Here is a 26,178-nt window from a genome sequence, read left to right as displayed (position 1 = left end):
GGATTTCTTACTGAAGTTCCTGTATCTGTGTCAGACTTTGCCTGTCCATCTTGACTGTCATTACTTGCTTAGCATCTGATTTCTGATCATCAATTTCGTATGGAAGGGACGTCGGCTCAGCTTCACGCTCCTCACGCGCCCTAAGGAGGAGGGAGGGTTGGGACTCCCAGACTTCGCCTTATACTATAGGGCGAGTCTTGCTAACCTTGTACTAACTCTCCTTCGGGACAGGGGCTCCAAACTATGGGTAGAGTTGGAGCATAATCCAGATTCTACAATGGTCCAGGGGGCCCCTTGGATCCCGAGACAGCTCTTGAGGGAAATACATACCCTCTCGCCACTTCTGTTGGAAGTCCTTAGGGTATAGGGGACATTCGCCCCAAAAATGGGCCTGATATCTGTTCCGGAACTGATGACTCCGCTGGTGGTCAATCCTCAGTTCCTGACCTCTAAGGGGGGAGACACTGTTCTGTCCCTGCCTAGCGCCTCAAACCTACCTATAAGAGATGTGGTCACACAATCGGGGGTGAAGCCCTTAAAGGGGTTGTCCCGCGGCAGCAAGTGGGGTTATACACTTCTGTATGGCCATAATAATGCACTTTGTAATATACATTGTGCATTAATTATGAGCCATACAGAAGTTATAAAAAGTTTTATACTTACCTGCTCCGTTGCTGGCGTCCTCGTTCCCATGGAGCCGACTAATTTTCGCCCTCCGATGGCCAAATTAGCCGCGCTTGCGCAGTCCGGGTCTTCTGCAGTCTTCTATGGGGCCGCTCGTGTAGAATGCCGGCTCCGTGTAGCTCCGCCCCGTCACGTGCCGATTCCAGCCAATCAGGAGGCTGGAATCGGCAATGGACCGCACAGAAGCCCTGCGGTCCACGGAGACAGAGGATCCCGGCGGCCATCTTCAGCAGGTAAGTATGAAGACGCCGGACCGCCGGGATTCAGGTAAGCGCTGTGCGGGTTGTTTTTTTAACCCCTGCATCGGGGTTGTCTCGCGCCGAACGGGGGGGGGGGGGGGGGGGTTAAAAAAAAAAAACCCGTTTCGGCGCGAGACAACCCCTTTAAGAGATTTCTTTGAGGACTCTAGACCTCCCCCGGGGGCTTGGCTGAACTATTTTCAGGTGAGGGGTTATGTGGAGTCTCTGACGCCCAGAGGATGCTGCACTATGACACACTTTGAAGCTTACTATATGATGTCGTCCCCTGTCAAGCACAAGATCTCGTTAATTTAGAAATTGTTGATAACCCGCGGGATAGAGGACAATCTACTCGGCTACTCGGGACATTGGGAGCGAGAACTGGGGGCAACATGTTCCAGTTCAGATTGGAAGAGCACCAAATTCAGTAGAATTCAAGAACAGAACTTTAAAATCATATCGCGCTGGTATAGGACACCATCGAGGTTGCATCAAATGGACACCCAGATTTCCCCTGTGTGCTGAAGATGTCAGGGTAGTTCCGGAACAATGCTGCACATATGGTGGGATTGTCCCCCAGTTAAAGATCTGTGGAAAAACGTGGAACTTCTCTATAACAATATGACCAGATCGACAGTGTCCATAATAGCTAAAATGGCCCTCCTACTTATGATACCAGGATCTATGGCAAAGATTAAGTCAGAGTTATTAAGATTGGTTGTCCTGGAGGTTAGGATGTCTGTACCTGGTTTGTGGTGCTCCACATCCCCCCCACAAGGATTACATGGACAGAGAAACTCAACACGCTTATGAGATACGATGTAGAAGGGTCAGTGGAGGAGGAGGAGCAGGCCACCTGAGAACCTCAGCTGCCTTTGAGAACTAGTTGAACACAGTCACCTAGGACCCATAGGGGTCCGCGGAACCGAGAGAGCAAGGTCTTCCCCTTTCCTTCCTTCCCCTTGACTCATACCCCCCCCCCCTCAGTTGGATTTTTTAATGGAATTTCAGTGTATTCTGCTACAGCCATAATAATATTTTGCAGAGATGCAATGTTGTCACGTTCTGACTAAAAAATACTGGCAGATTAATATTGTGCAGTGCTGCTGTGTACTAATCGAAAATGTTTAATAAAAATTGATTGAAACAATAATTACTCCCTTTTCATCCAAGTACTTGCATACATGCTGTTTAATAATTTGTTCAAAGATCTTTCGCAGCCTGTAGTTTTCTGGATCTACCTTCCTCCCCTTTTTTGAAGACAGGGACAGCATTTTCCAATCTTCTGGGATTTCTCCTGTTCTCCAGGAATTTTCAAAGATTAAGGCAAGTGGTTCAACAATTACCTCTGCTGCTTCCTTTAGTATCCTAGAATGTAATTCATCTGGACCTTGAGATTTGAATTCATTTAAGTTAGCTATGTGCTCCCACATCATCTTTCTGCTTATAGATAGCCTGTATTCTCTTATTCCCCTAATAGCACAGAGAAGATCATTTGATGTTCCATCTACTTTCTGAGAGAAAACAGATACAAAATAGAAATTTAAAAGTTCCACCTTCTCAACATCATTCTTAACCAATTCACCATTTTCATCTTATAAGCATCCAATAGCATCCTTGACTTCTCTTTTGCTTTTGACATACTCAAAACTCCTTTTTTTATTGCTTTTGGCCTCTGTTGCAAGCATCAATTTATTATTAGCTTTAGCTTTTCTGACACTTGCCCTACAGTTTCTGCAGACTGCATGATATTCTTCTTTAGATATTCCCCCCTCTTTCCTTTTGATAAACATATTTTTTTTCCTTTTAACATGTGTGTAAGTTCTGTATTCATCCATCCTGGTCTCTTTAAAGGCTTCCCATTCTTCCTTCTTTTAGGGATCGTTAACAATTGTGCTTTGAGAATCTCATTTTGCAGTATTTACCAACCTTTTTGGACATTTCTGTCCTTAAGAACATCCAGCCATTGCGTTCTTCTTATCCTCTTTCTGAGTTAATTAAAATCTGCCTTTCTGAAATCCAACCTTGAGGTCTGAGTCTCTCAGGTCTTCCTCCACTTTTTATCCAAAATTCAAGGGTAGTGTGATCACTGCCTCCCAAGGTCCCAGCCACTCTTAATTCCTCAATCATTTCCTACCTAATGGTAAGAATTAGGTCCAAGATAGCAGATCCCCTTGTTTTCTCTTCTGCCTTTTGAAAGATAAAGTTGTCAGCAAGAGCAGATAAGAATTTGCGGGATCCATTAATTTTACATGAGAGAGAATCCCAACAAATGTCTGGATAGTTAAAATCTCCCATGATCACTATGTCATGCTTTTTTGAGAGCTTGGCCATCTGATATAGAAAGAGTTCATCCATATCTTCTGCTTGTCCAGGTGGCCTATAGTAAATGCCTACAATGGTGTCCTTTTTGCTGTTCTTTCCTTGTATTCTTACCCAAACAGTTTCTACAAAACTACCATACTCTAAAGCGTGAATCTCTGTGGACATTAATGTTTTCCTAACATACAACGCATTACCTCCTCCCCTTTTTTTTGGTCTGTTTCTTATAAATAAGCTGTATCCTTCAAGCCTTGTATTCCAATCCTGTGTATCATCCCACCAGGTTTCTGTGATGACATAATATTTCTCTTCCTGTGTTAGAAGCTCCAATTCTCCTTGTTTGTTTCCCATGCTCTTTGCATTTGTGTAAAACAGTTTAGTTTGTGATCGGTGTCTCTTGCTCCTCTACTTTCCTTCTGAATTTTAACAGCGAGGTTCTCAAATGTATTAATTAGCTGTGTATTTTTACCTGGCCTTTCACTTCCCCTCCCATATTGTTCTAGTTTAAAGCTCTCCTGATGAGTGAAGCACAGCAAGTGAAGCATGACCTGGTAGAAGGATTGTACAGTAAAATATCAATATTTGCAAATACAGAACTATGTAAAGAAATTAACACAAGAGAGGACACAAAGCAATTGCAAGAGGATCTGGATAATTTGGGGGCAGATAAGTTGCAAATGAGGTTTAACACTGATAAATGTAAAGTTATGGGCAGAAGAAATATATTACACCATTACACACTAAAAGGGAAACCACTAGGTAACACTGACATGGAAATGGACTTTCAGGTAGTCAGCTCAAGGTCAGCCTTCCATCCTGCTGGGGGGTAAAAAGATGACTGGGGAAGGCAATGGCAAACCACTCTGCAAAAACAGTTTGCCAAGAAAATGTCAGAATATGACCTCACCCTAGGAGTCAGTCATGACTCAGTGTTTGCACCAGGGGATTTTACCAACCTAAGCTAACTGGAGAAACCAGTGTCAGGCAGCTGCTGCCAAGGCAAATAGGATCATGAGGTGCATCAAAAGAGGTATAGCGCATGACAAGAACATTGTTCTTCCTCTTTACAAGTCACTGGTCAGACCACACATGGAATACTGTGTACAGTTTTGGGCACCGACATTTAAGAAGGACATATCAGAGCTTGAGCGGGTATAAACGTGGGCGACTAAAGTAATAAATGTAATGGATGACTACAATACCCAGGGATTATTACGTTTAGAAAAAAGATGACTGAGGAGCAACCTAAAAACTATGTATAAATATATCAGGGGACAATTCTCACGTCTGTGTCTTCAGACATGTGGTTCTACAGGTGCTCTGGGGTTCTCCTGCTCAGGTGTGGGGGATTGTGCTGGCTGGGCGTGTATGTGTCTCCAGTCGGCCAATCACTCTATGTCAGTACACATAAAAGCTGTCTTCCCAGGTGTGAGTGTGCTCAGCTTTCTCATTCTCTCTCTCTGTGTGGTGTGTGCAGGTTCTATGTGTGGTGGCTGCAAGAAAGGTTTGTGTTTTCAGTTTTGTTTGGTTATGTCTCTGGACTCCTGCTTAGTGTAAGGACTAGCGGTATTGCTGGGAGACATGATGTGGCCTGCTAGCTTCCATATTTTGGACAAAATGTCAACAAATACCTGGCATTTATAGCGTTAACATCTGCTACTAGTGTTTGCGTATTGGCTGCTGTATGGTGTGATTATGGATCGGAGTGTCATCTTATCTTGTCCAGTTGTCCCTGTCATTGGTGGCATGTGTGCGTGTCCTAGCCTGGGTGCATTGGTTCCTAGGGGCAGCAAGGGCCCAGATCCAAAGACCGCTGGGCTGCCCCCTATTAGGGCAATGTCCCAGCTCAGGTAGGTCCTTGGTTATCTTCCTTTGTAGAAGATAGGGAGAGATGTTAATTGGTGGTTGTTTCCCTATCTTTGGTAACATTCGTGTGGGCTCAGTGCTCACTTGCCCACATTAACGCAACAACAATACAGAGACCTCTCCCATCATCTATTTATACCCAGGACTGTGACAGTAACAAGGGGGTGCTCTCTATGTCTAGAAAAAAAGGTTTCTACACCAATGTAAAAGGGGGTTCTTTACTGTAAGAGCAGTGAGACCATGGAACGCTCTGCTTGAGGATGTGGTCATGGCAAATTCTATAAAAGAGTTTAAGAGGAGTCTTTGTCATGCTTGAGGATGTGGTCATGGCAAATTCTATAAAAGAGTTTAAGAGGAGTCTTTGTCATGCTTGACAAAGACCTCTTCAAGGTCGAAGCATCGCAGTTCTCTCATGGAGGAATAAAGTTCTGTTTTATCTACTAAAGACAAGTCCTGGAGTGCTGATTTCACCACAACAGAGTGACTGGTAACTATACTGATATGGGTCATTAACTCTGGACCTATTGAAATCTTGCACCACCTTAGTACAGTACAAGCTCTCCCACCTTGTGGCATTGTGTTTGGGTTGTGCTGCTGCCTACCTCATTTGAATTTTAAGAGGAGTCTTGACACCTTTCTTGAGCGATACAATATTACTTGTTGTGGTCACTGATTACTTCAGAAGGGTCGATGATCCAGGGATTATTCTGATTGTCATATTTGGGTCAGGAAGGATTTTTTCCCCCTAAATAAGGAAAATTGGCTTCTACCTCATTGTTTTGTTTTTTTTTTGCCTTCTTCAGGATCGATATTGGGGGGGTAATAGCCTGTACTGGACATATGTCTTTTTTAGACATTACATATTAGGTCACCTTTTTGTAATTTTTTTGGCTATGATAAAGACTGCTAATTTTCACACAGAAAATATGTTGCAAATTTGCCTTGTGCGAACATACCCTATAGCCGTGATGGTGAACCTATGACACGAGTGTCAGCACTGACACGCGTAGCCATAGTCGCTGACACGCGGCCGCTCACACAGTTAATGAATACCGGCAGGGGCCGAGACTCCCCTGCTGGTATTCATTAACCAGCGCTGATCCCGGAGCACACTGTGAAGTCAGTGTGTAGCCAGGATCCTCCTTCCCCCGTCCCCCGACATCTCTTACCTGTTGGTTCCGCGGGAGCGTCCGGGGGAAGAGACATCCTGCAACACACTGACGTCACAGTGTGCGCCGGAGTCCATCGCCGCTGGAGGGCGCCGGGAACAGGAGGAGCGGAGCTTCCATAAGGTAAGTACATAGGTCCCGGGGGAGGGGGCGGGACACGACAGTCAGCGCTGGGGGTCCGCTGTGTGGGGGGCAGTCAGCGCTGGGGGTCCGCTGTGTGGGGGAAAGTCACCGCTGGGGGACCCCTATGTGGGGGGCAGTCACCGCTGCGGGGCCTCTGTGGGGGGGCAGTCACCGCTGGGGGGCCTCTGTGTGGGGGGCAGTCACCGCTGGGGGGCCTCTTTGTGGGGGGCAGGTAATGCTGGGGGCCGCTGTGGGTGGTGCTGTCGCTGTTGGGGGGCCGCTGTGGGGTGCGCTGTCGCAGCTGGGGGGCCGCTGTGGGGTGCGCTGTCGCAGCTGGGGGCCGCTGTGGGGTGCACTGTCGCAGCTGGGGGCCGCTGTGGGGTGCGCTGTCGCAGCTGGGAGCTGCTGTGGGGTGCGCTGTCGCAGCTGGGGGCCGCTGTGGGGTGCGCTGTCGCTGCTGGGGGCCGCTGAGGGGTGCGCTGTCGCTGCTGGGGGCCTGTGCTATGGGTGTTTTGGGTATATTAAATACAGTTATACATTACAATTATACATTTTTGTTATTTAAACTATAAATATCGCAAATTTATGGATTTTTTCTCGAAGTGACACACCACCTGAGTTATGCTCGGTTTTTTGGCGAATTTTGACACACCGAGCTCAAAAGGTTGCCCATCACTGCCCTATAGCAAATACAATAATATCTCCAAATTGGCTTCTTAGGTAATATAAGCATTAGCTGTGGTTCCTACACCCACATCAGTTTATGTATTCCAAAATACGAACAAGTTTTCCTAATATAATGTTCTACATGGTATTACAGATATATTCACCCATTGATTTCAAAGGGTTCCTTCATATAAGCGTATTTAGCGCACAGTTAGTTTGCGCAAAAAATATTCAGCATGCTCTATTTTCCTGCAGGATAGGGGGCTGGAGACTGACAAGCTGGGGCACCGGGAAAACAGTACTCTTCAGGGTCAACAGATCGTCGTCATCATCATCAGCCTAAGAGCTGATGAAGAGCTGATCTTCTAACTGGCTACAGCTTCAACCAGTCAGAGAAGCATTTGCCTAGTTGTCCTCCCTCTCAGGCCTCTCGTCCACTCGGCACCCGGCGCCCTCTTCATCTCTGTAAGGTTGTGTGCCCTGTGCAGTCGCAGAGGTCGCACACCCCTAAAGCCGACCTTGGTCTTACCCCAAGAGGTAGTAATGGCAGAGACAATGAAAGCATTTAAAAAAGGACGGCATGCTCATCTAATAGCCGGTAGCATTGAAGGTTATAATTAATCTCACAAATAATGATACATAATGGATGAAGAAAGGTTGAACTTGATGGACCTGTGACTTTTTCCAACCTATTTAAGTATGCGATGACTGCATTATCTTCATTCAGAAGATTAAAATGATGAAGTTCCGAAGGGTTAAATGACTAATTTAGCTCTGTTACTTCAGTAATTGCCACTTCAAATGAAAATGGTTTAATGAAAATACAGCTATTAGACCCATGGCTCAGATTCGTCTTCAGAACAAAAGATGTCTGTTCTCACGTAATAGATGTTATTTGGTGATCTACATAGCGAGCGTGTGTCCGAGAGCGATCAATGAGAAATGACTGTTACGGACCACTGTGCTATAAAAATAGCATTACCATTATTAGGTCTCTTCCTATAGGGGCAGAAACACTACTTGCAAGGATTTTAGGGGAGGGGGGGCTTAAAATATAAGCCCTACCCCCAAAATAAGTCATAGCAGCAGGAAAAAATAATTTAAAAAAAGAATACATCACCTAGAAGCGCTGACTGGCTCTGCTGCAGCTTCTTCCTGTTCCCTGACACTGTTCTTCATGATCTCTTCTGGCCGAGGATTGAAAAATCCCCGCCTCCTGGAAGCGCTGTCTCTGATTAGCTGAGTGTTGTGACGCTTAGCCAATCAGAGCCAGCACTCGATGAACCAATCACAGCCATTCCTTGAGCGCTGGCTCTGATTGGTAAGCATCACAGTGCTCAGCCAATCAGAGGCAGCACTTCCAGGAGGCAGGCTTTTTCAATCCCCATCCAGAAGAGATGATGAAGAATATTGTTGGGGACTTGGGAGAAGATGCAACGGAGCCGGACAGTGCTTCAAAGGTGATGTATTCTATTTTCCTGAAGCTAGGGCTTAGTTTAGGGCTTTGACAGTAGAATTTCCTACTGTCAAAGTTGCATCACACCGCACGAAAATTGCGATCTGTTGCATTGTCACATCGCGAGAAAATTGTGCGACTTTGTCGCCCGAATAAACAAAGCTTTAAGCAGACTCAATGCACACACTGAATGCAGAGATGAGTCTGCTCACTACACCAAGTGGCAACTTCCCCGACTGAAAGCGAAGCAATAGTGAGCCAGATAAGTAAAAAAAAAACAAAACACACACACATGAATCTGTGCCCCCTGTCCTACAAACTTCATTCTATAATGCCCTTAGGACATGATAGGTTCCATTTAAAGGGGTTGTCCTATTTCGAGTTATTTTGCTGCAGGAAGAAGACAGCTCTGTACATTGTGTAGTGGCCTGGGTTGGTACTGCAGGCTGAGTCCTGTTGAGGACTCAGTCACACAGTGTTTTAATGTGCGTTTTTCTGCACGTCCAAAAATTTGCACTAGATAGGACCAATGCTTTTCAATGGCAGCGGTCACATGTGCAAATTTTACAAGAAGAGAAATGCCTGCGGCGAAAATTATAGGGCACCAGTTCGCAGAATGCATGTAACTGCGGCAAACCGGTGTTCTGTGTTTGTGAAACCCTTGGATGCTGTCCAGGGGTTTCACCTTGCGCCTAATGGGGCCGGCGTTGCTGCCGCCGGCCCCATTGAGAATATATACTGAAGATCACGATCCTCTGCCGCAGCTGTGCCACAGCTGTCACAGCTGTGGCAGAGGAGAGCGATGTTCTCCCATTGAATTCAATGGAGCCGGCAATACACCTGTCATTAAATAGCTGAAAGCTGGCTCTGATTGGTCACAGTGCTCAGCCAATCAGAGGCAGCCCATTCAGTAGGCGGGGATTTTAAATCCCTGCCTGCTGAATACTCCTCGGAGCAGTGCAGGAGAAGAGCCGGCTGGACGCGGCTGAGCCCTGGCAGCTGCAGAGAGGTGAGTATAGATTCTTTTTTACACATTATTGGATTGATTTCCAGGAAGGGCTTATATTTAAAGCCCTTACCCGAAAATCACTGCAGCTCTTGCCAGCAGCCGATTGCTTTCAATGAAGCCGGCTGTATTGCCAGCTTTATTGAATTCAATGGGAGAACATCGCTCTCCTCTGCCACAGCTGTGGCACAGAATCGCGATCTTCAGTATATGTTCTCAATGGGGCCGGCGCTGCTGCCGCCAGCCTCGTTGACCACAGGCGAAACCCCCTGGATGTGACAGTATCCAGGGGTTTTATATCTAAGGAATCCCCTGCTGCAGCTGTCACAGCCGCAGCAGGGGATAGCGGGCAGTGCTCGTTTTGAGCGGCAAAATGCCCATGTGACTGAGCCCTTTTGAGCGAATAAACGCTGCTAGAAGCGTTTTTTCCGCTGTGACACTCGCTTAGGTCACGCGAATTTGTGAATGCATCAGTTATGCTTTCAAAAATTCGTGTGTCACACTGCCTGTGTGACTGAGCCCTGACGTTAATGGGACTTGGCCTGCAGTAGCAACCTAGGCAATTGTGCAATGTATGGAGCTGTCTGCTTCCTACAGCAAAAGAACTAGACGTAAGACAACCCCATAATTGTCAGTTTCTAATGACTGTCCCTATTATGACAGCAAGACCTCCATCCACTTTTTTGTTGCATTTAACTTAGTTTATTAGTCAGAGTCCGGGTCTTGAGACTGTTCGAATAAATGTGAAAATGTAACTGTGTAAAATAAAGTCTACCATTAACAAGACTAGCTGATGGCTGCAGGTAATATGCCGGCCGCCATACGGTAAATGTCATTTTACACAGCACTCATTGAAGTTGATGGATAACTACATTTTACATGGTTGCACCAAACGACTTTCCTCTCTATCTCACAGATTTGTGCTCCCTCCAGCCCTGCTGTGCTAACAGCTTTTATTGGTAGGGCCTAAACTGGACTGTAGCTGAAACAGATTCACCACTTAAGGACGTGGCCTATTTTGGACCCAATGATGCAAAAATTTTGTCTATCTTCCAAAAGCCATATATTTTTTTATTTTTCTGTCGACATAGCCATATGAGGGCTTGTTCTTTGTGTAGTGAACTATAGTTTTTATTGGTACCATTTTGGAGTATAAATAATGTATTGTATAACTTTTGTTAATTTTGAAGGGGGGGGGGGGGTGGCAGGGTGAAAAAACACATCGATTCTGTTTTATTTTGTTTTATGGAGATCAGTATGTGGTGTAAATAATCAACACTGATTGCTGCCTGTAAAGGGTTAACAGCAGAGATCGGTATTCTCGAGGATCTTCACTGTTGTAGTGGAAAGTGAGCTGTCAGTTACAGCCCTCTCCTGCTGTGGATGGGGCTGACTCAGCTCTTCAGTCCACGCCATCTTTATGCTTTAACCCCTTCCCGCTCCATGACGCACCGGTACGTCATGGAGCGGCGGGGTATGTATGAAGAGAGGTTTCATGGCAACCTCTCTTCATACAGTGCGGGCGTCAGCTGTTATAAACCCGCGGTCAGTAGCCGCGATCGCCGCACAGCCGATCGCGGCTATTAACCATTTAAATGCTGCTGTCAATTCTGACAGCGGCATTTAAATCCCCCGAACGATGTTCGGGGATCCAACACGGTCCCCCCGCGGTGAGATCGGGGGAGCCGTGCAGGTGTCATGGATGCCTATCCAGCCATCTCCGTGGGGTGGCTTGATAGACTGCCTGTCAAAAAGCAGTATGACGTAATGCTATAGCATTACGTCATACTGCAGGAGCGATCAAAGCATCGCATGTTAAAGTCCCCCAGGGGGACTTCAAAGTAGAGTAAAAAAAAAATCAATAAAGTTTTTTTTTAATTGTAAAAAAAAAAAGTTGTAAAAGTTTAAATCACCCCCCTTTTGCCATATCGATTATTAAAAAATCTAAATCATACAATAAAAATATGTATTTGGTATCGCCGTGTCTGTAAAAGTCTGAAATATCAAAGTAGTGCATTATTTTTCCCGCACGGTGAACGTCGTCCGAAAAATAAAATAAAGAACGCCAGAAATGCACTTTTTTAGTTACACTGTCTCCCAGAAAAAACGCAATAAAAAGCGATCAAAAAGTCGTATGTATTCCAAATTGGTACTATCAGAAACTACAGAACATCCCGCAAAAAATGAGCCCTTGCTCAACTACGTCGAAAAATGAAAAAGTTATTGCGCGCACAAAATGACCGCAGAAAATAATTGAAAAAAATTAAATGTCTTTGAAAAAAAAAAAGAGGAGTATAGTAAAAAGAAAACAATACAAGTTTGGTATCGTAGTAATCATCCTGACTAGAGATGAGCGAGCGTACTCGGAAAAGCACTACTCGCTCGAGTAATTTGCTTTATCCGAGTATCGCTGTGCTCGTCCCTGAAGATTCGGGTGCTGGCACGGAGCGGGGAGCTGCAGGGGAGAGCGGGGAGGAACGGAGGTAAGATCTTTCTCTCCCTCTCTCCCGCCCGCTCTCCCCTGCAGCTCCCCGCTCCGTGCCAGCACCCGAATCTTCAGGGACGAGCACAGCGATACTCGGATAAAGCAAATTACTCGAGTGAGTAGTGCTTTTCCGAGTACGCTCGCTCATCTCTAATCCTGACCCATAGAATAAAGTTATCATGTCATTTTTGTTGCTGTTTGTGCGCTGTAGAAACAAGACGCACTAAAAGATGGCGAAATGTCGTTTTTTTTTTCATTTTACTCCACTTAGAATTTTTAAAAAGTTTTTCAGTACATTATATGGTACTTTAAATAACACCATTGAAAAATACAACTCGTCCCGCAAAAAACAAGCCCTCATACAGCGTCATCGATGGATAAATAAAGGAGTTACGATTTTTTTGAAGGGGGGAGGAAAAGACGAAAATGGAAAAAGAAAAAAAGGGGCCGTGTCATTTAGTGGTTAAATATACAGCATTTTGTATGACTTCTTCCCAGCCATGACTTACAGGTACTTCATGGGGCTGGATGGGACTTATGACCCTTTACATGGCCCTTCTTCTGAACATTTGTTTTCCTGATTTTAGGGCCATGTACAAAGGACAAACGATTAGCTGACAAATGATCAAACACTTGTATGTTAGCTAATTGTACTTTTTATGCAAACATAGAAATGCTCACTGATCGACTACACATCTCCCTGTATAAATGTGGAGATGTGCAGCTGACTAATGACAGTTCTGTGGGGACGTACAATCACATTAACAATTATTTGTCCCCTAAGAGAGTCTGAATCTACCTGTTTAATAACTACATAGACAAGCAACATAGCCGTTGATCGGTGATCATCCGGTAGAGCAAATTGCCTTGTCTAAAAAGGCTCTCAGGCCCCTTTTGATCTACTCAATATGAACCTACACTTTACTATATGCCAACCTTTCAACATTTGAATCTCCAGTTGCAGGACAATTTGAAGCTATGCTGATCCACTCAGGAACATCCACAAAAGATGCTAGAAATGCCAATTTTGGACTTATTTGCATAAACCACAACCCCCTTTTTTTCCTTTCACAGAAAAATCCCCCAAAAATGGGATTGTTAAGTAGTATGAGTATGTGATGGATATTGAAAAAGGAAGAGGCTATATTTCTGTTTAACACCAACCTTCAGTTAGCTGATCCAGAGAAATGATCTTCTTGATTCCATCCACTGTGTAGATTGTTCTCACTCCCTGGGGTAGATTCACATTATCAGATAGAGTTCTGGTCAAATCAGCCAGGAGAGCTTCAAAAGATCGGAATCGGTCAGGGGAAATGGCATAGACAATCCCTTTAAAATATCGGTCACCGTTGCGATAGAATCGGACTTTCTTAGCCTTCTTTTCAGAACTCAGGGCCTGCAGAGTACGGGTTCGGTAGAAACTGCAGTGGGCACTATGAGTTGGACTTGGTAGCCCATTGGCTCGAGAACTTCTGCTGTACCTTTGCGCTTTATCACGCTCATCAAAATGTTCAAGCTCCATGTCTCTCCCCAAGGACATTGTAGAGAGTCTGTAAGGGAAAAAGAAATGTTACTGCCTGGAGAATTCGAAACTTTTCTGCATGTATAAATAGCGATGATTGTCATATAAGTGTTCCGTAACACACCTTGTGTGGGCCGCGAGAAATATGTGCCTCTCATTAACACTGCTACTATTTCAGTAGCATTGTACGGCAAAGCCGGCTTTTGTTACATAAATATATATTTGTTCGGGAAGCATTAAGGGCTCGGTTTCCCATTTAGAAATAATGAGATTGAACATTAGCGCTTACTTCATTACTAGCTATTAATAATAAGACATACACTATAAAAGCAGTTACAAAAACATCAACCGCTACTGTTACATACAATGCCTGACATCCCAGCAATTACATGTAGATGTATTGGAACAATAGGCGGCTAATGAATTGTGTAAGTTTATTACCAACAAGCCTCAATGTTCTACACCGCCAAATGTTCTATACATCTTGTTCCACAGGATTGGGGAAAACCTTAAATCACGGTACAGCCCCCTCCCATACAGCGCGGGTGTCCTGGTCCCTAATCCTGTTAGGAGCTCTGGTGGTCACATGCAGTTCATTGTGCAGTGGCCACTCAGCTAATCTGAGGCTTCAGCAACCATGTGCTGTGTCAAAGCAAAATCACTCCAAGGTGGTGGTGCTCAATAGGGGCTACTTAAAGAGGTGTTTGGAAGAAGGCAGCCATGTTTTTCTAACCCTGAACAACCCTCTTAACAACTCAAGGGCCGCCCCTTTTTCTTCATTTTCATTTTTCCACTCCACTTTCAATAATCCCTAACGGTTTTATTTATCCATTGATGTAGCTGTCTGAGGTTTTTTTTTTTTATTGGACGAGTTGTATTTTTCAATGGTACTATTTCATATACCATATAATGTTCCGAAAAATTTTAAAAAAATTTTTAAGTGGAGTGAAATGGAAAAAAAAAACAATTCCCCAATCTTTGGGGGCTCGGGGTCTTGTTTTTATGGTGTACATACTACAGTACAAATCGTATGATAACTTTATTCTACGGGTTAGTACAATCACGACAATACCAAATATATTCTTTTTTTTTTTTGCTGTACTACTTTAAAAAAAAAAAGCCTATCTTTGGAAAAAGATTTTGTGATTTTCTGCTGTCATCTTCTCACAGCCATAAAGTTTTTATTTTTCTGTTGACTTAGTTGTGTGAGGACTATTTTTTTGTGTGGTGTCCTGTAGTTTCTACTAGAACCATTTTAGAGCACATAGGACTTTTTGTTTGCTTTTCATTAAATTTTTCCTTGGTGATGTGGGTGACCAAAAAACGCAATCCTAGTTTGGACTTTCACAGATGCCGTGATACCAAATGTGTTTGTTTTTTATTGTTTAGGTTTTTTTAATGTAAATATAGACAAAAGAGGATGGGGTTAAACTTTTACTTCCTTTTACTTTTTCTAACAATTAATAAAATATTTATTCACTCCTTTAAAAAAAAAAAAAAGTCCCCACAGTGGACTCATTTCATCGCTCATGCAGTATAATGCCACATATATCACATATAATACCACACATACCACATGTAATACCTCATGATATAATACCAGAGTATTATATAAAACTGCAGACATGGCTTGATAGGCAATCAGCCTTGGCAGCTCTGGGGACCTTCAGAAGGCCCCCGGCTGCCATGGTAACTTACAACTTGTGAATTACAATCAGGGAATTTAAGTGCCACTGTCAGAACTGCCAGTGGGTGTCAGCTGTAAGAAACAGCTGGCACCGGCATTGTATGAATGGGACCGGTAACTGGTGTATGGGGGTTGACATTTCTTGAAGAAAAAAAATAGTACCAGATGTTACTACCAGGAAAATATTTGGCGCTGTTCAAGTGTAAAATATAAAAGAATATCACAATTAATGGTTAAGAAACCATCCAATGTGGTCTCAGACAGGATTGTGCTTACTGTACGATGGCTTAGTAATTTGTCACGGTGGAAAAACCTAAAAACATAGTACAAAGTGTGATCCTTGTACATGTCCCTATAGATATGGTACAATGTGGACTCCTTGTACATGTTCCCATAGATATGGTACAATGTGTTCTCCTTGTACATGTTCTTATAGATATGGTACAATGTGTTCTCCTTGTACATGTTCCCATAGATATGGTACAATGTGGGCTCCTTGTACATGTTCCTATAGATATGGTACAATGTGCGCTTCTTGTACATGTTCCCATAGATATGGTACAATGTGGGCTCCCTGTACATGTTCCTATAGATATGGTACAATGTGCTCTCCTTGTACATGTTGCTATAGATATGGTACAATCTGTTCTCCTTGTACATGTTCCTATAGATATGATACAATGCACACTCCTTGCCATTGTTGGGACTCGAACCCGAGCCCTCCTGAGCTCTGGGTGACAGCTGTCCTCAATAAGCTATCCAGCCAGTTGGACAACTCCCCTGCTGGACCCTGTCTCTGTTCTTTGTTCCTGCTACTGTCTTTCTGATTAGCTCTACCATGCTTTCTGATTACAAACCCTATATTACCTGGCCTAGCACCTCCCATTCTTATGGGATTATTGAGCTCCCAGCCTATAGTCAAGCTCCATTCTTCCTGCTCCTCCTTCTACAAATAGCTACTTCTGTGTACTGACTTCTGGTTCACCCCCGACTCCGCTATCTGCCTGCTCCTTTGTAGTGTAACCGAGATCTCCGTTGATGCTCTAGTACCTAATCAGTGGCTGGCAAAAAGTTAACTTCACCTGCGAGTTGTATTCCAAGGGCTAGATCTGCGGAGAGGAGGAGCGGGTCCTGGAGCTGCAGGAGGCCAGAGATTGTGAAGAGATTTTCCAATGCTGAGCCTGAGGTTGATGTCATCGGCTGCTGAAGAGGAGTCTGCTGCTGCTAAGGGCTGATAATTATATTCTGTGTGTGTAAGTATCTGTGTGTAAGTGTCTGTGTGTAAGTGCCCGTCAGTAAATGTCTGTGTGTAAGTGCCCATCAGTAAATGTCTGTGTGTGAGTGCCCATCAGTAAATGTCTCTGTGTGAGTGCCCGTAAGTAAGTGCCTGTGTGTGAGTGCCTGTGGGTGAGGTGTAAGTGAAGCTGAATTAGGTGACTGAGTGAGAGCAAGCAGTAAGTGTGTGAGTGTTTAAAAAAAAAAGTGTCAGCGGTTGCTAATGGGCAGAAGCGCTTTTGGAGTGTGATCTACTCTATCTTCACAACTTCCAGAAGTAAATTGTAGATCCCCATTAGGATGAGCTGCATGCCTGACAATGCCATCCAGTGTGCTACTTGTGCAATGTATGCGGTCCTTAGAATGGGTAAGGGGAAGAAAACCAGGAAGGCTAGTCCTTAAATGGCATACCCCAACAAGTTTGCAAAGTTGGCAGATGAGAGGGATGCCATTACAGAGCCAGCACCGCTGCAGCACGACATGCCCTCTGAACGCCAGGGAGATGACTGCTCCAATGAGAAGGGAACGGGGGATGCAGGGCAGGCTAAACTGGTCCTAGTGGTGGGAACTCAATTATATGGGGGATAGATACGGCGATCTGCCACAAAGACTGGGATCGTTGAACGGTGTGTTGTCTTCCTGGTGCTTGAGTTTGACACATCATGGATCGGGCTGACAGATTACTGTGAGGGGCTGGTGAGGATCCAGTGGTCATGGTGCACATTGGCACCAATAAACAAATTAGAGATCAATGGAGGGCTCTCAAAAACGATTTCAGGGATCTAGGATCCAAGCTCAGGGCGAGGACCTCCAAGGTAGTTTTTGGACATACTACCTGCACCACAAGCCACACTAAAAAGGCAGCAAGATCTTAAGGAGGTAAACAAGTGGCTACAGAGTTGGTGTAAGAAGAAGGGGTTTGGGTTCCTTTAGAACTGGGCTGACTCTGCTGTTGGCTACAGGCTCTACCATAGGGATGGGCTGCATGTTAATGGGGAGGGTGCAGCTGTGCTGGGGTAGCAGATTGCTACAAGGCTGGAGGAGTATTTAAACTAGGGACTATGGGGAGGGCAAAAAAAACAGGGGGGTAGACAGTGTAGATAACAACCTGGGACCAAGTAATGGGAATGGGGGTCAGGCAGGGGTGGGGTTAGCACAGTTAGAACTGACAGAACAGCTAATAGTACAATTAGTAGCACAATGAATATAAAGATTAACAACAACCGTATAAATTGTATGGCAACAAATGCAAGAAGTCTGATTGGTAAAGTGGGTAAGCTTACAGCGAGAATGACTGATGAAAATTACGACATAGTGGAAATAACGGAAACGTGGCTGGATGATAAGTGTGATTGGGTGGTGAATTTACAGGGTTACAATCTCTTCAGACGAGACCATGGGGAACAGAACGGGGGAGAGATGTGTCTGTACGTTAAATCGTAAATAATGCTGAGGCTACGAGAAGATATAAGTTCAGGAGAAAAAAGCGTGGAATCTCTGTTTGCAGAGTGAACCACTGTTGGTCTTCATTCTGTGTAGTTGGCACAGTGTTTTTGGCTTTAAGATAAGCGGTTTTGGCACTGAAATCTGGTAGTTCTATTTCTTCCCATTGATCACTGTCAACATCTGTTTAGTCTCTAGCATAAGGCAAGCAGGATAATGCATTTACATTGGTGTTGCTCTTTCTAACTCAGAACATGATAGTGAAGTTGAAGTTTGCAAGATGGGAAACCCACCATTAGTAACATAGTAACATAGTATGTAAGGCCGAATGAAGACATTGTCCATCTAGTCCAGCCTGTCTATCCTACTGTGTTGATCCAGAGGAAGGCAAAAAACCCCAAGGCCAGAAGCCAATTAGCCCTTTTGGGGGAAAAATTCCTTCCGACTCCCTAATGGCAATCAGACTGTTCCCTGGATCAACCCCTAATAGTTCCTACCTGCCTGTATACCAGGATTGACACTTAACCTAATATTTATATCCTGTAATATACTTCTTCTCCAGAAAGACATCAAGTCCCCTTTTAAACTCCTCTATCAATTTTGCCATCACCACTTCCTCCGGTAGAGAGTTCCACAGTCTAACTGCTCTTACAGTAAAGAACCCCTTTCTGTGTTGGTGATGAAACCTACTTTCCTCTAATCGTAGCGGATGTCCTCTTGTTACCTTTGTGGTCCTGGGTGTAAACAGATCACGGGAGAGATCCATGTGTTGTCCCCTCATGTACTTATACATGGTTATTTGGTCGCCTCTTAACCTTCTTTTTTCTAGAGTAAATAGTCCCAATTTTGATAGCCTCTCTGGGTATTCCAGTCCCGTCATTCCATGTATTAGTTAAGTTGCCCTTCTTTGAACCCCTTCAAGCACTGTGACATCTTTCCTGAGCACCGGTGTCCAGAATTGTACGCAGTATTCCATGTGAGGCCTGACAAGTGCCTTATATAGTGGAAGGATAATGTTCTCGTCCTTCGCCCCTATACCTCTTTTAATGCACCCCAAGACTTTATTTGCCTTTGCAGCAGCTGACTGGCATTGGTTACTCCAGTTTAGTCTATTATCCACTAATACCCCTAGATCCTTTTCCATATCACTTTTCCCCAGCGGTACCCCATTAAGTGAATATTGGTGACATCCGTTCCTCCTGCCCATGTGCATAGTCTTACATTTTTCAACATTGAACTTCATTTGCCATTTTTCTGCCCAAGCCCCCATCTTATCCAGGTTCGTTTGTAGCCGCACATTGTCTTCCGTTGCATTAATTATATTGTATAATTTTGTGTCATCTGCAAATATTGATATTTTGCTGTGCAGCCCCTCTATCAGGTCATTAATAAATATGTTGAACAGAGTGGGGCCTAATACTGAACCCTGTGGCACCCCGCTAGCGACTGTGGTCCAATCAGAGTACGAACCATTTATTACCACCCTCTGCTTTCTTTCGTTGAGCCAATTTTTTACCCACTTACACAAGTTTTCGCCCAGTCCGAGCTGCCTCATTTTGTATATTAGCCTATTATGTGGCACGGTGTCAAAGGCTTTAGAGAAGTCCAGATATACAAGATCAATAGATTCTCCCTGGTCCAGCTTAGAGCTTACTTCATCGTAGAAACTGATCAGATTTGTCTGACATGAGCGACCCTTCATGAATCCATGCTGGTGAGGAGTTATTCCCTTAATCTCCTTGAGGTACTCATCGATGGCGTCTCTCAGAATCCCCTCGAAAATTTTTCCCGTTACTGAAGTGAGACTTACTGGCCTGTAGTTACCAGGCTCACTTTTGCTCCCTTTTTTGTAAATTGGAACCACGTTGGCAATGCGCCAGTCCAATGGTACTACTCCGGTCTTGATAGTGTCTAGAAATATTAGGTATAGCGGCCTAGCTATCTCGTCACTTAGTTCCTTTAGTATCCTTGGGTGTAATCCATCTGGGCCCGGTGATTTATCAATTTTAGTTTTCTTTAGACACTTCCGCACCTCCTCCTGCGTTAGGTATGAGATATTTTGTGAGGGGTTCGTTTTATTCCCCTGCATCTCGTCTGGCATTTCCTTTTCTTTGGTGAACACACTTGAGAAGAAGCTGTTTAGTAGATTTGCTTTCCCTTCGTCATCATCAATGATTTCTCCTGCATTGTTTTTTAAAGGGCCAGCGCTCTCCCTGCAAATCCTTTTGCTGTCTATGTAGTTGAAAAATAGCTTCGGGTTGTTTCTGCTCTCTTTTGCGATCCGTCTTTCTGCTTCCTCCTTGGCAGTTTTGATCGTATCTTTGCATATTTTGTTTTTTTCCCTGTATGATTTTAGTGCTTCTTCGCTGCCTTGTTGCTTTAGTAGTTTGAACGCTTTCTTCTTTTCGTTTATTGCCCCTCTTACCGTCTTGTCGAGCCACATTGGTTTCCTTTTAGCTGAGTTTCTTTTATTTTTAAAGGGAATGAACTGCTCACATGAGGTGATTAGGATCCTTTTGAACTTTTCCCATTTTTCCTCCGTACTGATATTTTTGAGGATGTTGTCCCAATTAATGTTACCGATAGTAGTTCTAAGCTCATCAAATTTTGCTTTACTAAAGTTTAGTTTCTTTGTCTCTCCCTGATAAGGCTTCCTATTGATTGACAGCTGGAAGTTGATTATATTGTGGTCGCTGTTCCCCAAGTGCCCCTCAACCTGCACCCCCCTTATACGTTCCGGTTTGTTAGTTAGTACTAGGTCCAGAATGACTCTCCCTCTTGTTGGTTCCTGCACAAGTTGGTTCAGGTAATTGTCTTTAACTACTCTCAAGAACTTATCACCCCTGTGAGATTTGCAGGTTTCGTTCTCCCATGTTATATCTGGGTAATTAAAGTCCCCCATGATAATTACTTCGTTTCGTTTTGACACCTCATCTATCTGCCTTAGTAGTAAGTCTTCAGTTTCTTCTGTTGCTTTTGGTGGTCGATAGAAGACCCCTATCAGGATTTTGTTATTTTTTCCTCCCTGTATTTCTACCCACAGAGATTCCACCTGTTCGTCTCCTACCCCTATATCCTCCCGTAGCCTCGGCTTCAAGTTCGATTTGATGTACAGACATACCCCTCCCCCTTTCTGGTTCCTTCGTTCTCTTCTGAAGAGATTGTACCCCTGCAAATTCACCGCCCAATCGCACTTATCATCAAGCCATGTTTCAGTAATTCCGACTATATCATAACTTTCATCAGTCATTCTTGCTTCAAGCTCGCCCACTTTAGCGATCAGACCGTGCATTCGTGATCATACAATTTATATCATTTTTTTTGTTTTTTAAATTTGTTTTGTTGCTATTCGTACTTATGGCTGATCTATCAGTTCTAACTGTACTAACCCCACCCCCTGCTCGTCCCCCATTCCCTTTGCTTGGACCCAGATCGCTAATTACACTGGCTACCCCACTATTCCTCTTTTTGCCCTCCCCCCCAGTCCCTAGTTTAAACACTCCTCCAGCCTTCTAGCCATCTTTTCCCCCAGCACAGCTGCACCCTCCCCATTTAGATGCAGCCCGTCCCTACGGTAGAGCCTGTAGCCGACCGCAAAGTCAGCCCAGTTCTCCAGGAACCCAAATCCCTCCTTCCTACACCAACTCCGGAGCCACTTGTTTACCTCCCTAAGGTCCTGCTGCCTTTCTAGTGTGGCTTTAGGTACAGGTAGTATTTCCGAAAAAACTACCCTGGAGGTCCTCGCCCTGAGCTTGGACCCTAAGTCCCTGAAATCATTTTTGAGGGCCCTCCATTGACCTCTAACTTGTTCATTGGTGCCAACGTGCACCATGACTGCTGGATCCTCACCAGCCCCTCCCAGTAATCTGTCAATCCGATCCGCGATGTGTCGAACTCGAGCGCCAGGAAGACAACACACCGTTCGACGATCCCGGTCTTTATGGCAGATTGCCCTCTCTGTCCCCCTAATAATTGAGTCCCCCACCACTAGAACCTGTCTAGCCTGCCCTGCGCTCCCCGTCCCCATCTCACTGGAGCAGTCATCCCCCTGGCGTTCAGAGGGCGTGTCGTGCTGCAGCGGTGCTGGCTCTGTAATGGCATCCCCCTCATCTGCCAATCTTGCAAATTTGTTGGGTTGTGCCAGTTCAGGACTAGCCTCCCTGGTTCTCTTCCCTCTATCCCTCCTTCTTTCTGTCACCCAGCTGACTGCCTGCTCCCCCTGCTCTTCCGTACTACCGTCCGCCTCTGCCTCTACCCCAGCGAGTGCCTGCTCAGTGAGCACCAAACTCCTTTCCATGATGTCAATGGCTCTCAGTGTTGCCAGTTGCCCATTTAGATCCAGAATTTGGGCTTCTAAATGTGCGACGTGCATGCATCTTGCGCAACAGTATGCACCCTCGATCGGCTGATCAAGGACCGCATACATTGCACAAGTAGCACACTGGATGACATTGCCAGGCATGGAGCTCATCCTAATGGGGATCTACAATTTACTTGTGGAAGTAGTGAAGATAGACTTGTTCACACTCCGCTCACGCGCTGCTGCGACCGCTCAACCGCTGACCCGCTGCTGCAACCGCTGACCCGCTGCTGCAACCGCTCACACCCTGCTATAACCGCTCACCCGCTGCTTCAACCGCTGTTGCAACCGCTGACCCGCTGCTGCAACCGCTGACCCGCTGACCCGCTGCTGCAACCGCTGACCGGCTGCTGCAACCGCTGACCCGCTGCTGCAACTGCTCACCCGCTGCTGCAACCGCTCACCCGCTGCTGCGACCCCTCACCCGCTGCAACCCCATTGCTCTAAGGCATCCAATTTGGATGTGTTCATACGAGCTATGGGGTTGTTGTCAGTGAAGGCCACAAAGGTAGATGAAGTGAGATAGTCTTTAAATCTCTCGGTGATGGCCCAAACCAGCGCCAGGAATTCCAGCTCAAATAAATCTAATTTTGGTCCTTTCTTTCAGTACTTCTGAGGGACCGACTGGCGAAGGCGATGACTCTTTTCTGCCCGTCTTGCACTTGGTCGAGTTACTGCTCCTAAACCCTGGAGACTACCATTAGTTCACCTCATTGCAAACATCCTCCACCTCCTTCTGCCTCGCTTTTTACTGACTCTACCAACTCCACACCTTCATAATTCTTTAGTGTGACACAAGTCATAGGAACCAGAGATTCCTCAACCCCCCTCCTTCTCAGGGCACTAGCTTTGCTCTGCAGCAGTTATCTCTGCCCGTCATTCAGTCAATCAGGGAGCTTTTTTCCTCTGCTGGGTCGGGTGATCTATGACATCATGCCAGGTCCATTTTCCAGGTCCAAAAACAATTGCTTTACAGTGAAATGACTAAGTTACATTAATTATTTAGTTCCCTATCCTGACTCCCTCTCCTTATTAAACAAAATTCAGCATCACTACCCTCTGTTAAAGGAGCTGTCGTGAGGACAGTTGTTCTTAACTTGCAGTTAAAGGGGTTTTCCAGGAAGAATACTATTGGTTGGTCATCAATAGTTGATCGGCTGGGGTCTATCGCTTGGGACCCTGACTAATCAGCTAATTGGGCGCATGCTGTCAGAGCTGCAAAAACACAGAGGTCGGAGCGGAAGCAGTGAAAATCTCTGCACCGACCTCTGTGTAGTGTACATGTTCCTATAGATATGATACAATGTGTGCTCCTTGTACATGTCCCTATAGATATGGTACAATGTGGGATCATTGTACATGTTCCTATAGATATGATACAATGTGTTCTCCTTGGACATGTTCCTATAGATATGATACAATGTGCTCTCCTTGTACATGTTTTTACAGATATGGTACAATGTGCGCTCTTTGTACATTTTCCTATAGTAATGGTACAATGTGTTCTCCTTGTACATGTTCCTATAGATATGGTACAATGTGCGCTCCTTGTACATGTTCCTATAGATATGGTACAATGTGTTCTCCTTGTACATGTTCCTATAGATATGGTACAATGTGCTCTCCTTGTACATGTTCCTATAGATATGGTACAATGTGGGCTCCTTGCACATGTTGCTCCTTGTACGGTGTGGCCTTACCTTTCGGCCCGTCAGCTTATGTATCTTGGCCAAAATGCTAAACTAACACCCGCATTTATTAGTGTGTATCAATATTTCCTTTATGCAGTTTGCTATAGACGTCTGGGGGAGCCCAAGATGTCAGCCAGTGCGGCTCACTGTTGAGATACAGGGCAACCCACTGCCATGTCAGTATGAGTTGTAATCCTGTATTGTGGGACGCACCCATCTATTGGCTGGCTTCTGTGGTATCGTTCCCATTGCAGATTTAGTTGCATGCAGTCGCTCCTCCCCCATCCGGGCTGGGTTGAGTGGGTGGCTGCATATAGGTCTGCAGTGGACAGTTAAGCTCCTCTGGTTTATAGGCTGGCTTGCTGCATAGTGTTAGGTTCTACGGCAATTTTGCTGACCCCACAGCCATTGTGCCGACTCCACAGCCATTGTGCCGACCCCACAGCCATTGTGCCGACCCCACAGCCATTGTGCCGACCCATGGCCATTGTGCCTGCTTAGCGGTGATCGTACCTGCTCTGCACCTTATCAGGTATTGCATTTTTGTTTTTTTTCCAGTGAAATATGTTTTGCTATAGATATGGTACAATGCGCGCTCCTTGTACATGTTCGTATAGATATGGTACAATGTGGGCTCCTTGTACATGTTCCTATAGATATGGTACAATGTGTTCTCCTTGTACATGTTCCTATAGATATGGTACAATCTGTTCTCCTTGTACATGTTCCTATACATATTGTACAATGTGTTCTCCTTGTACATGTTCCTATAGATATGGTACAATGTGTTCTCCTTGTACATGTCCCTATAGATATGGTACAATGTGCTCTCCTTGTACATGTTCCTATACATATTGTACAATATGTTCTCCTTGTTGATGTTCCTATAGATATGGTACAATGTGTTCTCCTTGTACATGTCCCTATAGATATGGTACAATGTGATCTCCTTGTACATGTTCCTATAGATATGGTACAATGTGATCTCCTTGTACATGTTCCTATAAATATGGTACAATGTGGTCCTTGTACATGTTTCTATAGATATGGTACAATGTGCGCTCCTTGTACATGTTCCTATAGATATGGTACAATGTGGGCTCCTTGTACATGTTCCTATATATATAGTACAATGTGTTCTCCTTGTACATGTTCCTATATATATAGTACAATGTGCTCTCCTTGTACATGTTCCTATAGATATGGTACAATGCGCGCTCCTTGTACATGTTCGTATAGATATGGTACAATGTGGGCTCCTTGTACATGTTCCTATAGATATGGTACAATGTGTTCTCCTTGTACATGTTCCTATAGATATGGTACAATGTGCTCCTTGTACATGTTCCTATATATATAGTACAATGTGTTCTCCTTGTACATGTTCCTAAAGGCATGACACAATGTGCTCTCCTTGTACATGTTCCTATAGATATGGTACAAAGTGGGCTCCTTGTACATGTTCCTATAGGTTTTTGACAATGTGAGCTCCTTGTACACGTTCCTATAGATATGACAGAACTTGTGTGTCAGAACTCTGCTACCTCATATGCTCCAGTGGATTCTTCTGCTGACTGACCTATTCAGCATGCTGGATAGTGCGCCTGATTCTTAGTACCTTGTTCTTCATCCCTTGTTCCCTGTTCCATGTTCCTGGCTCTGTGTTTCCTTGTCTAGGTTCACTCTGCGTCTTGTACCTTCCCCAATTAGGTCTCTATATAAACCTGTCCCTGTCCCTTCATTCATTGCATGTTTATTGTGCCTACCAGCCTTTAAACAAGCTCTTCCTCTTTGTTGCCTGCAATAAAAAGATAGACCTCCATCTATTAACCTCTGGCTTGTCTCCTGACCACATCTCTGCTTAAAACTCTGTGCTGCATCAACATCTCCATGTACTGACCCCTGGCTTGTCTCCTTAACCCTCTGTGCTGCATTGATATTTCCATGTACCAACCCCAGCTTGAGTGACCTTCTTGCCCGCCCTTGTTGGCTGCGCCCAAGACTCTAGCCTATAGATATCGTATAATGTGTACTTGTTACCACCTTGCTGATAATAAAGTTTAACCAACAAGGCACGTCCAGGAAGTGTGACAATCATAGCACTAGCGTCGTATAGTACTGATCTTAATAATAGTAGGACTGAATACCTTCACAAACTACATGATATATATCATTCCATTGGCA

General features: G+C 44.7%; 1 protein-coding gene across 4 annotated transcripts in view; it reads right to left on the bottom strand.

Annotated features, from left to right (window-relative positions):
- Positions 1-26,178, bottom strand: part of DCLK1 (doublecortin like kinase 1) — a 382,755-nt gene that overhangs the window by 317,737 nt on the left and 38,840 nt on the right. For all 4 annotated transcript variants that reach the window (XM_066582756.1, XM_066582763.1, XM_066582790.1 and 1 more), the window contains exon 2: positions 13,181-13,566. In XM_066582756.1, coding sequence (XP_066438853.1) covers positions 13,181-13,556 — 376 coding nt within the window. In that variant the 5' untranslated portion in view covers positions 13,557-13,566. The remainder of the gene's footprint in view (positions 1-13,180; positions 13,567-26,178) is intronic.

The sequence above is a fragment of the Eleutherodactylus coqui genome, chromosome 1, assembly GCF_035609145.1.
Source record: "Eleutherodactylus coqui strain aEleCoq1 chromosome 1, aEleCoq1.hap1, whole genome shotgun sequence".
Lineage (NCBI taxonomy): Eukaryota > Metazoa > Chordata > Amphibia > Anura > Eleutherodactylidae > Eleutherodactylus > Eleutherodactylus coqui.
Note: the sequence above shows the minus strand (reverse complement) of the source record. Positions and strands in the feature narration are given on the sequence as shown.